The sequence below is a fragment of the Phaseolus vulgaris genome, chromosome 8 (assembly GCF_051622355.1).
Source record: "Phaseolus vulgaris cultivar YP4 chromosome 8, ASM5162235v1, whole genome shotgun sequence".
Taxonomy (NCBI): Eukaryota; Viridiplantae; Streptophyta; class Magnoliopsida; order Fabales; family Fabaceae; genus Phaseolus; species Phaseolus vulgaris.
Window position 1 is genome coordinate 13,130,085 of NC_143505.1, and position 13,254 is coordinate 13,143,338.

At 31.4% G+C, this 13,254-nt stretch overlaps 1 protein-coding gene across 1 annotated transcript; it reads right to left on the reverse strand.

The window, feature by feature from the left end:
- Nucleotides 1-6,174: 6,174 nt before the first annotated feature.
- Nucleotides 6,175-9,033, reverse strand: LOC137827038 (wall-associated receptor kinase-like 20). Its single transcript, XM_068633237.2, has 3 exons — nucleotides 8,192-9,033; nucleotides 7,764-7,841; nucleotides 6,175-7,390 (listed from the first exon to the last, which is right to left on the reverse strand). Exons 1-3 carry the CDS (start codon nucleotides 9,003-9,005, stop codon nucleotides 6,315-6,317), a joined length of 1,968 nt encoding a protein of 655 aa, XP_068489338.2. The 5' UTR covers nucleotides 9,006-9,033; the 3' UTR covers nucleotides 6,175-6,314.
- Nucleotides 9,034-13,254: the final 4,221 nt, after the last annotated feature.

Here is a 13,254-nt window from a genome sequence, read left to right on the forward strand (position 1 = left end):
ACTTTCACACGGACATGAATTTCGTCTATGGCACCTAAACAATCCTAATACACAACAAATTCACATTTATAAATAACTTGCATTGCATACAATACTAATTAAATATTTAAGTAGTGTTTCTCATATGCATACCTTTAAGTATGGAAAAAATCGACTGTTGTTTAAGATATGAGATTGAACCTCTGTACCAGATAATTGAATTAAAAACTTTCCCTCCAACATCAATATTGCATTAAAAAACATTATGAGAGTGATGAGACACCATTTCCCTGAACCGATGAAAGAAGAACGAAAAACCTTGATTCTTGATGCTTTCGCCAATGATGTGCAAAAATTTAGCCATTTGTTCATCAACTATAGATTAGAATGTATCTTTAATCATCCTAGTTCCTCTTATTCATTGACATAAATGAATAAATGTTTTTGGACTCATGTGAATAATGCCATGACATCTTTCAGTATGGATCAAGTACGACATCAATTCTTGCCAACAACACTCTTTCATTGGAACCAACTTCGGTATAGTGTTATTTGTCTCCATTAACACACAACACATTCAATCCATATCCAATTATGAAAATGATTTTCATTGCTGCTACTTGCATCTGTAAATTGAGTTGCTCTTGTATTTGTGAAATTAGTGTGAATTTACACCAACAAAATCAGGATTCATATCATTCATGCTAGACATTTTGACATTGTTGAAATACATACCACCACTGACGACCACACTGAGCACCACCACACACCACACCGGAGCACCACTTCAACACTCTCACTTCACCACCAAGCTCACACATTCACATCGAACATCACACTCAACTATATGAATAACCTCAAGTATTTATGTGTTTAATAAATCCTCAATCACACCCTCAACCACACATTGCCCCGTCAAAAAGGTATCACGATAAGGAATCTTTTTTCTGCTTGCATGCTCCGACACTGTGCATGCCTAGAAACAAATATCCACTATTATTCATGGGAGCTTTCAGAAGGGTAACAAAGTAATAAGTTATGGTCTATGTGTCTTTCTTCCACAATTGTGACACACAAGCGAGGACCTATTTCCCTCTTTCCCTGCCTTTCCACGCCCTCAATTCCTTTGCAATAAGTAAATACAATACAATTTTTCCTTGATATTCCATCCGCATAAACAGTGTTCCCTTGGATGCAAACAAGAGCTTTAAGTATAAATAGTTGTACTCTGACTATTGACTATAACTTTTGACCTATAGTGGTATGTGTTCGATCCAACACTATTATCCTAATAATTTCATATCTCCCTCATTACTCAATGTTTCCAAATTATTCCAATGAGTTTGGTTTCCAAACCTTCAATTTCAAATTAAAAAATGACAAAAGAAATTAAGACCTCATGCTTTAGTCTCATATTTCAAAAGCAATATGCTAAAGTGAATCTGATCAACATTTATATTAACCAATGGACACATTTTCAAAATAAACAAATTCATGAAATACAACAATTTGTTTTAGGTCAATTTTGTACCCACATTCACACAAAATATGATTAAATATTCATAGTTTTGAGATGCACTAAAAGGAAGGTTCTCAAACTTTAAGCACAAAACAAATTAAATTTTCAGAACTTCAAAATTCGTGGTTAGATACCAATTACTTTAAATACCAATAATTTTTTTAATCTCTAAAATAATATCTAATTTAATCAATATAAAAATTAATTATTTTTTTTTCTAAAATCGATTTTTATTTAATTATTTTCTTGTAGACCTTCTACTACCATTACTCATTCTACATAGATTGTGATTTCATTCTAAAATCACACACTGCAAAAAAATTTGGTATTATATATAACAGAAATCTGTATGTAACAGACAAAATTCATATATAAAACATAGTTGAATACAAATTACATATGAAAAAAAAATATATGTAATGTTCCGTTTCTATTTTTTTCAAGCCAACTTTATCAAGATGACTTTTTATTTTTAAACCTGGTATTGTATATTCAAAATTTTCTTTTTACAAACTGGACATATATATTCAAAATCATGAAAGATGGTAACTCAAAATGATGGAAGCACTATGCTAGCTAGACGAGACTATTGCACTTATGTAATTGAACATCATATTTTTTCCTTTTTTATCTTTTGAGAGATTTGTCTTATGGTACAGTATTTGAGGTGCAAAATTGTGCCTTTTCTTTTAAGAATACGTTGTCAATAACTGTGAAAGTTAGTTATGTTTAAGAAATTAATTATAGTACAAAATCTATACATATAGTATTTTTTTTTTCATTTATGTGAGATGCAAAATTGTGTATTTTCTTTTGAATAAAGTTATTTATGTTTTTTTTTCTTATAATATTATATTTCATAATCTCATTCACCTTTATAAAAACTAGTTATTATTATACATACAAAACTAGTTATAAATTTAACTAGCAAAGGCAAAGACATATTATTAGACATAGATATATATATGTGTCTAACTAACAACCCTAAGCCTATTATTAAACATACATATATGTGTTCAAGTAACAAAGCTTAAAAACTTATGACCCAGAAGTCTACTAAAAAGAAATAAAATGAAAAATTAAGGGAGAAAAAGCAATTTATTGTTCTAAATTTTTGAATTTTTATTTTATGAATTAGTCAGACAAAAGATAACTATGATATTCTTATTTATTTTACTAACATAACACAAATATTTTTTTACCTATATTGGGCAAATGTCCATATCATCTAATACATATATTATAAAAAAATATGATCAAAATGAAAATAAATTAAATATGACCTAACTATGAAACTAAACTATGAAGAAACAGTTTGAGAATCTCAAAAGAACTCTTCAAACTGCCTTGTACTACATAGGCTTACTTGAGATAAAGAATTTTTCAAACTGCCCTATATTTAACTAGAACATTGGGCTATTAAGTAATTTAGAGTAGACAAAAAGATATTTTTTGATGAGTTCCAAACCTAATATCTTCAATCACCCGCTAAAGAGAATGTAAAAAGAGAAGGAAATTATTAAAAATAAATTAATTCCATATAAAATCATATCCAGAAATCTTCTACAAATCATCAAAATCATACAACAGCCCAAGACAAACAATAAAATTCTAATATTCATGAAACTTTATTGTACAACACACTCCTTTTAAAAACTGCTCAACATTTTTCCAATCGCCACTGCATGGATTCTCCAATGTGCTTAGTGCATAAATTATAAATTACTGTTATAATAAACTACTTTCTATTAATTACGCAAGAAAGAATAATACTATTAATCTAATTACTTTTTCAAAATAATTCATAAAGAACCATATTACCCACTATTATGGTACAAAATCAAATCAATTCAAGATTAAAAAGAAAAAAAAAATGTCTTACTTTATGGAGATAGCTAACTTGAACAACACCAAGTGGAACTACAACAACAAAAACAATAGTATATAACACAAAATAAAAGCTTAGTCAATAAAAAATTGTTTTTTCTTTTTCTTATAAATGAGAATAGATGGAGTAGCATTAGTACCACAATGTCTAAATTTATGTCATTCAATAATGGATAAAAAAAACTTCTTTCAGATTTGGGTGTATGGAAACAACTTTGAGTCATTATTGATGGCTGTTGTGGTCCCTCAAAGAAAGGCCATTGCGGATTGGTCATTAGTTCACAATGTGAGTGATGATTTTAAATCATTATGTGATAATCTAAAAGCAAGAAAGTACATTTTGGATGAACTCAACAACACTGGCCAGAAACACCAAGTATGTATACAGTAATTCATTATGCTCTGCTGCTAGTTTTAGCTATATCTAACATGATAGAAACACTCTTAGGTTAGAGGATTTGAGTTTCTAAAAGTCATTCACCTGGAACTAAATCCCTTTGACATGGAGAGAGATTTAATAACTCCAACTTTCAAATTGAAGAGACCACAATTGTTCAAGTACTATAAGGTGTTGTTGTTGCTAAAATTTTATAACTATTAACCTTTTGAATTAATTAGCAGTTTGATTCACAATTCGTACCAAATATGCATCAATTTTTTACTTTTATGCATCACCACCAAATCTTTATCTATAAATTCCACTTAGATGTTTGAGTAATTTACTTAATAAATATTACTCTAAATCAATCCAGAAATAGTGAAAGGCATGGCTAGCTTACCTCTTCTCTCTTTTTGGGATAAATCTACTTCCACTTACGATCCACTCCTACCATAAAGGAAATCATTAACAGTCAATAAAAGCGGAAGAAAGAAGGAATGAAACTATGATTAACCCATGAGGAGGTTCCATATTTTGTTATTTTTAAGGGATTTTATCGGTTAAACGGTTCCTTGAAGTGTATTAACCGCCTTACCGCTTCATTACACATACCACTACAAGAAAATTATGAAAAAAGAAATCAATTTGAGACAAAAAATAATTAGTTATTATAGTGACTAAATTAGAGACTATTTTAGAGACTAAAAAAAGTTTTGGTTTCTAAATTAGTTTCTATTATCGTTAAATGATTTCTAAATTGGCATCTAATTAACAATCAAAGTTTTTGCCACCAAATTTAGAATCTAAATAATTGGTAGTTAAAACTTTGGTAGCTAATTAGATATCAATTTAGAAACTATTCAACAATAATAGAAACTAATTTAGAAACCATTTTTTTTTAGTTTTTAAAATGGTTTCTAATTTAGTCACTATAGCAACTAATTATTTTTTGTCTCTAAAATTGATTTCTATTTCATGATTTTCTTGTAGTATACACATATATAAGAGATACTGTCATTCAAAAAAGGAAGAAAATCAACAAACATACATCGTTTCCCTCTTACTCTCTTTATTCCTTCCCGTTTTCTCTATTTCTACCTTGATTTTATTCGAAAATTCCAATTGGTGACTCAAAAGAGGAATCCTATATCGTTTTTGGCTTATTAAAGCAAGAGAAAGAAATATTAGGGCACGAAATCGTAAAATATAGACTTATTAGAGGAAGATAAAGAAATATCAAGACTTACAACAAAATGAATAAGACATTGAAGACGAGCTCGAAAAAAGAATAAGATCATACACAAGATAGTCAAGACGGGCACGAAAATTGGAGAAGAAGCATACAAAATGAAAAAGACCCATATTTTCAATTTTGTTAAAAAAAATTAATATAATATTTTAATATTTTTAAAATTTTGTAAGTAATATTTATACATATGGATATCATCCTTCAAAATTTCTTGTAGTGACATTACGTCAACTAAGAACAGTAAACATTAGATGGAAGTGAACATGAAGTTATAAATAATAAACATTTTGGACAACTTTTAGCACAACTACAAGGTAATCTTCAAATAGAAAAAAAATCCTTATAATGAACAACTTTTGTCATGAAAAAACTCTAAAAAAAAGTAACATTGGATTTTGAAAATCTTCAATACATATATTTAAGTCTCAGCACACAATGTCTCACATTGTCTTACATGTAAGAGTCACGCAAGATAGGAGGAGTTTTCAAATTTTATCCGATGGGAATATGATCATTGTACCTACCCATCGTAAAATTGGGAATGTCCTTAGCTTAAAGTTACCATCAGTATTCCATAATCGAGCTCTTAATACCATAAATGTCCATCATAAGGGTTAACGTCCAATTCAATGAGTCATAATGGCTAAATGGTTACTTATGAATCATAATGACTACCGTAATGTCAATCTATCTTATATAATATTCTCATTTGATCCACACATTATCTTCTTTTGTACTTTTTACGGTAAACATCACAAAATCTTTTTCAAGTAGACTTCCTCTTCTATTTGGTCTTCAATTGAATGTTTACTTGTTGAGGAATATGGAGTTTTTCACTACAACACTCTCCAAGTTCATCTTGTAACTAGGATGGGAAATTTCCATGTCCTTTATAAGGTAGTTGTAGGCATATTCCTTGTTGTTCTAAGTACATTCATTACTCCTAGCAAAACATGGAATTTTTTCCCAAGTCTTGAAAGTAATTTTTCAAATTTTTTATACTTATTTTCTTATAACTCTTAAAATAAGGTTTTCTATTTCAATTTTAAACTTTTCAAATGTTTACCACTCTTTTTAAATTTAACTGTGCATAAAATTTCTTGGGATATTGATTGAAAATTTAAAAGATTTTGGAAGAAATGGAATAGATAGTGAAAGAGAATAAGGAGAAGATAAAAAGTTATGATCAGTTCATGGAATGTTTGCAAAAGGAGAGGAAACTACACAAATTAAGAACACTGCACAAACTTTAACATCAAAAGAGAAGTGTGTTCTTCACACTCCATCTCAGATTGGCAAATTCATGATTTGGAAACTTGACCTTTAATAACTTTAATCAGGTATTCAATCTCATCAGCAACTTCTTTCATCGAAGGCCGTTTTTGCCTCTGGTCATCCAAGCATGAAACTGCGAGATACCCCAATGACTTCATAGTTTCCAATTCCAAATCACTAGCTCCCTCTTTAAGGAAAGGATCAACCACATCCATCAACTTCTCCTCAACCATTTTCCTCTTCCCATACATGGCCAAGTTCACACTCTCTTCTTCCCTGTTGAAATCAATGGCTTTCTGAGCAGTGAGCAACTCCATCAGCACCACTCCAAAGCTATAAACATCACTCTTATCGGTCAACTGAAAGTTACGATAGTACTCAGGGTCTAGGTACCCTAGTGTCCCTTGAGCACTAGTGAAGATATGGCTCTTGTTTTCTTCAGCCAATTCAACAAGCCTTGATAAGCCAAAGTCAGAAACCTTGGCATCAAGCTTGTCATCAAGAAGTATGTTGCTTGATTTCACGTCTCGGTGGTAAATGGGTGGCACAGCTGAAGAATGCAGATATGAAAGCCCTTCAGCTGTTTGGTGTGCAATTTTGAGTCTTTGGTGCAATTTGAGGGGTTCGGTTGTGCCACAAGAGTGGCGATGAAGGTAATCAAAAAGGGTCCCATTTGATACTAACTCGTATATTAGCAAAGGGTGTTCAAGTTCCAAGCAACAACCAAGGAGTCTCACCAAGCTTCTGTGGTTTACTTGGCACAGAATTCGAACCTCGTTTTGCATCTGATCAATGCCTTTGGTGCTTCCAAGCTTGGCACGCTTGATGGCAAAGACGGTTCCATCATCGAATGTCCCCTTGAAGACTTCACCGAAGCCACCAGTGCCAATGAGGTTTTCTGGGGAGAAATTGTTGGTTGCCTTTTTTATCTCTCTGCCAGTGAAGATTCTGGATGATAAAGCGTTGGCTTTGGCACTTGACACTTCTTTTCTCTTACTGATTTTAGCCTCCTTTGCTTTTCCTTTTGTTTGGTTATGCTTCTTGTAGAAAAGGACTCCTATGACTGTTAGAACAAAGACTATTCCTCCTAAGGAAACAACCACTGTTGAAAACAAGAGTTTAGGAAAAATGAAAAAGACAGTGGTTAGTAACAAGAAAATTGCATTTGGCATGGAGAAATCTCGTTTGAGAGAAAAAAAGTGAAACACATCTGAAGATGAGAGATAGTTTATACTGGAAAATAACAAATAACATACACAGAAAAGTCATAGAATTTCGTGATTTTATCTTAAATTTTATGATTTATAGTTTATTCATCTCACCTTCTAGAAAAAGAAAATTTCCCACTAATTATGTCCCTTTTCATGCAATAATAAAGGGTTTATTTGTTAATATTGCACAATTATATGGGAAGTGATCCAAACTGTTAAATGTTGGCATATACAGAGACAGTTACTGCAATGATACACACATACCAGCCAAAAGCATCTTCTTCTTCTTCTTCTTCCGAACTTTGCAGTGGCTGTCTTTTCCATGTCCTGTGCACTTTGTGTCTGCATGTAAAAAAACAATCAATTAATCTATTTCTTTTTCACGCAAAGTTTATTAAAGAAAGGAAAATTGTACACATGTAAAAAAAAAAAAAACCTAGTAGAGCCATTAAAATTCTTGATATATTACTTTTCAAGGCAACTTTGCTCCCACAATGTTTTTTTTTTAAAAAAAATTAATATACAATTTAGTAAACGATAAAAAAAATTAAAGTTAAACTTAAATGTATTTGATATTTGAAAAAAAATGAAAGTTCATAATCTATTATTAATTAAAATCTATTTAAATAATATATCTTTAAATTGTAAAATGTAAACTATAGAAAGAAAAAAAAAGAAAATTATGGCCATACTGTTTGTCTGAGTTTGGGGTTGACACCACCCATTGATGGGGTCCCACGCAAACCCAGCATTGCAGAAGCACCTGTGCACCCCACCACTGGGCCCCACTCCACACTTTGAGTTCAACAATTCCTTGCAATCCATAGTCTCCTTACAGACCGGTTCCTGTGGTGCCACCCACTCGATCCCCACCCCACTCTCCGGCCACCGCTTCCCCACAGTCGCCGCCGTGCCGTTTAAATCCACAAAACCCGCATACGCCGCGCACTCTCCGCCGTGCAAGCGAATCGCGAACTCTTTGCGCGCCCCACCACTCCGGTACTCGCAGCACGAGCCCGCGCTGCCGCACGCGCCGAAATCTGCGTGCTCCTTAATATAGCTGTGGCACGCGCTGCTTGCGGAGCAGTTCATCGAAGGCGCGTGGGCGGTGCAGTTGAAGAGAAAAATGGCGTTCCCCGAAGCCACGCTAAAAGGAAGGGTCTCGTTCAGGTGCATGCCTTCGCTGCGGAAGTCCGTGGACACGCAGGTTTTTGGAGCCAGCGTGGGGGGTCGGGTTATGATCCGACGGGTGGACGGGTCAATGGACTTGATCGCGTAGGATGATCCGGCGAGTGCGTCGAACCAGAGTGTACCCGCCGTGCAACGGATCTTGTACCACGGGTCGCCACAATCGGGTCCCGTGCTTAATGGGTAAGGAACCGGGTTCGGACCGCAATTCCCGCACTTTCGCATGGCCTCGGCGCGAGATAGTAACAATGCCATAGTTGTGAATATTAGCATTGTAATAATGGTAGGTTGGTCCATGAAAGTGCTTAATGGAACCATATGGTATAAAAAAGAAAGAATTGCCGCTATATAAGCACTGTTGTTACTTGTTAGATATTTTAATTAATTATTTTATTTCTGATAGTTCAAATTATAGGAAAAATTAATCAAAAATGATATGAAAATGAGTGTTACAGAGCCATATGTGTGTAGGAGAACGTGAAATTTGCTGCGATTTTCAAAATTTTGTGCAATTTTATGGAATGATACAGATAAGGTAAGTCCTCTGGTGCAAGTGGAATATGGTGTAAATGGGATGAGATTAATTGACTTTGAACGTATTAGTATACGATCAGGGAAACATTGCATGTACCTGATTTTGGTTTTCTGAATTAAACTATTTCTCGCTTTTCTAAGGAAGATATGCATGTTTCTTTTTCACCATGCATGGATTGAAACGGTAACAAAACCCATCGATATTGTTTTAGGTGGTAGATTCATATCACCATATGTGGATTTGTTCTGAGGTTCGATATTTGAGGAAAATTTTACTGATGGAAGACTTCAAAGTTCCAAACAAAAATACACGAGGTACCCACTGATACATTATTCACACATTAAACTACAAGATAATAATTCTTTTTTATTTGGTTCTCACACTCTTAAGATGAGAAAAGTGTGCAGTTGATTATTTTAAAAAGATGTGTTACCTACTTGGCATTAATGTTACTATTTACCCCTCTTGTTTTTTAATAGAAATATGGTGTTGGTATAAAATAAGTTTAGTATATTCTTTGTTTGGTTGGGATTTTTTTATTTTTATTGGAGGGACTTGGAAAACACAGAAAAGGCACAGATGATTATTGAACCATGCCTTCTTATGCATGAACTTGGGGATTCCAGGGGATATATGCTGGTTAGGGAGTTGATGCATCAAGTAATGCAAAAGATGGTAATTACTCTTTAAAATCTAGCCATTAAATGAGTTTAAATCAAAGAAGAAAAAGGAGGGTAGAGATATATCACTACAAGAAAATAATCAAATAGAAACCAATTTTTAGAAACAAAAAATAATTAGTTGTTATAATGACTAAATTAGAGACCGTTTTAGAAACTAAAAAATAATTGGTTTCTAAATTAATTTTTATTATTATTAAATGATTTCTAAATTGGTGTCTAATTAACAACCAAGGTTTTTACTACCAAATTTAGAATCTAAATAATTAATAACGAAAAAATTGATTGCTAATTAGACACCAATTTCTAAATCATTTAACAATAATAGAAAATAATTTAGAAATCAAAATTTGCTTAGTCTCTAAAATAATCTCTAATTTAGTCACTGTAGTAACTAATTATTTTTTGTATTTAAAATGATCTCTAATTTAGTCAATGTAGTAACTAATTATTTTTTGTCTCTAAAAAGTGATTTTTATTTCATGATTTTCTCGTGTATATTGCGTAATTTAAATGATTAGAAAGTGAGTGTTGAAGTCACATGTAGAATTAATGTAACACGTAAGAATGATAAAAAGGTGAATAATTAAAGTGTTGGAATGAAAATATTAAAATTGAAATGGTTCTTCAAATTTTATAGTGACCTGTGTTTAGATATGTAGAATATATAGTTTACAATTTTAAACCCTTATTACATGGTACTATTTTATATTCATAGAGAGAGGATTCTAATGACATGTATAGTCTATAAACTTCTTCTAGTAATTATCACTTTTGATTAGCTTCTATGATTTTGATTCTTCGAGTTTTTCAATTTCTCCAACATCACAAGTCAAAATAAAATAGTAGAAAAACCATATTTTATAACTTTACTGTCAGTGATAGAAGTATATATATTTAAGTGTTAGAATCTTTTGTAGGAAACACATATAAACCTTATTGATCTTTGTATATATGTAGGAACATTCTTTAAATATTTTAATAAATTTATTTTATTTTACTGATAAAAAAATATTTTATGACTCTAAGTTAAAATAGTCTCTGTACTTCCTCAACAACATTTTTTTCGGAAAAAAAAAATATAGTAACAATAATATGTTTTAAGAGTCATATTAACTGGTCCTCAATGTTCTTTTAATTTTTTAAAAGAATATTAAGAATAATATGAAAACATATTTAAAAAATCATAATTAAAATAATTTTTTCTTTTAGTTTCTTGATCAGAGCCATAGGATACTAGTTAATAGTTAATATTGTCGGTATTTATTTTCGTTAAATTTGTACAAATTGTAAAAAGAAGTAATGGGGATACTCTTTCAAAGATACCAATGGATTCAGCAAACAAAGTGTTGTGGAATAGGGAATTTTGGGGTTATTTCGTCGTCAAAATCAGAAGAAGATCTTGGGATATATAACTTAACATATCTCTGAGAATTTGAAATTAATAACCAAGATCCAACACATCATTCTTTAATGATTTATGTGACCCTTTTGCCTCCCATTACAAACTTCTATGTGCCCTTTTCATATAACCCAAATCATTCCACATCATCACACACACGTTACCATGCTAATGGAGAGTTGCTCCGGTGGCTGCACGAACAAGCAGCCAATCAGATTTACAAGCAAAATGACTTTGAAAACATGAAATTGTCGTTACGAAAGTGATATCACACTTCTCCATATATCCCAATTTCCATGGAACACAATGGTTTTGTTAATCACAGAAGAAAGTGCACGGTCGACTCGAGAATATGAGGAAGACTTGATCTTAAAAGAGTCCCTTTCATGTGCTCAAGCCATGATTTCGTTCTCAAAAACAACATTAGGTGTTTGCAACCCTATTTTGCTTTCTTATTCTAGCCTTGGTTTTGAGGTAACTCAAACTCTATTTCATATAAAATCACTAATGGAGTGTATGATGAGGTTAGGTATAAGGAGATAAGGTTATTCCTTCAAAAAGAGTTATAGAATTAAATATTAAGACTTGGAATTATAAATGCTTATAAAGTTTGAAATACATGTTGGTTCATCATCTTCGTAAATTTTTTATATTTCTATTTTTTTTCTAATTTTGGTCTTGTGTTATTCTCAACCTGTTTGGCAAGGAGGTTCATGACTTGGAGACTTTTATTTGTATAAAATCTAGGATGTGGGCAAAAAAAATCGATGATGAATCTGACGATGGAAGTTGGACGACCTGTATATTCTCAAAATAGAAAATAATATTTATTTGCATATCTCATCTAAAAAAGCAGAAATACAAAAATATGATTTTCTTTTCTTTTTAACACACAATAAATAACAAAAAAAAAAGGAAAAACAATACCTTTGATCCATGATCCAAGTCACTTAATTGATAAAAATGGAGAAATTCTCGAATGAAGAGAAAAAACTATTTATAAATAAGAAAACTGAAAAAGAAAAAAGATTGAAAAATTATTTAAACTAATTTATGCGAAGAAAATACTATTTTAAAATTCAAAAACAATCTTGAAACATAATAGAATAGGTCTCAACCATAATCCTTATACATTATTATGCTAATAAAAGTGTATTTTAATTGCAACAAAAACACAAACTAACATAGTTCAGAAATTAATTTTAATTTATAAAAAACTATTACTTATAATTTTTTACGAATTAAAATCACATGTTCTTATTCTCTCTATCTTTTTTCTTCTCCTTACAGTTATTTCTTACATGTAAATTAATATAACATATAAGTAAATAATTAATTAACGACACTTTTTATCCCCGCCTACATCTCTCTTTATCTTAATCCTTTTTTTCTTCCAATTACCTCTTTCAATTCAACTCCGATTGACTCTTACTTTTTCTTCACTATTTTTCTTTTTCATGGTTCTTCCAACCACTTTTCTCACATCTAACTAGCTCTTCCTGCTAATGCTAAAAGTTATTATGTACTCCAATTTAATAGGCTCACTAAGCCCGTATTTAATTAGAACCAATTCTATATTTGATGTTTTCTAACTTGCTTGATCATGATCTACTTATAATTAGTATCTACTTGTAGGAAACACTTGGTATGATATGATTATAAGAGTTATCCTGTCCTTATTACGTATTTTGACAATAACAATTGCTTCGTGTAATTTATCATAATTTTTCTTTTCTTTTATAAAGTAATCAGTTTTAATTTTGTTTACATGAACTGTTTAATAATTGTGAATGTATCACACTACCTGGTTATCTATTTACATGATTTATGATTGTTAATTGTCACTTTTATGTGCTGTTAGATAATGGCTTGCAAATATAATAGTTGAAGTTGTAATTTTTGCTTCATATTTGTAAAGGTACCTTAGGCTAGTTGTATATTGTAGTGTTT

Bases quoted from the DNA above. Each gene is read 5' to 3' on its own strand.
- LOC137827038 (XM_068633237.2), bottom strand. From the start codon at position 9,005: ATGGTTCCATTAAGCACTTTCATGGACCAACCTACCATTATTACAATG. The intron at 7,842-8,191 runs GTATGGCCATAA...TTTTACATGCAG, and splicing joins ACCCCAAACTCAGACAAACA to ACACAAAGTGCACAGGACAT. The intron at 7,391-7,763 runs GTATGTGTGTAT...TGTTTTCAACAG, and splicing joins GAAGAAGATGCTTTTGGCTG to TGGTTGTTTCCTTAGGAGGA.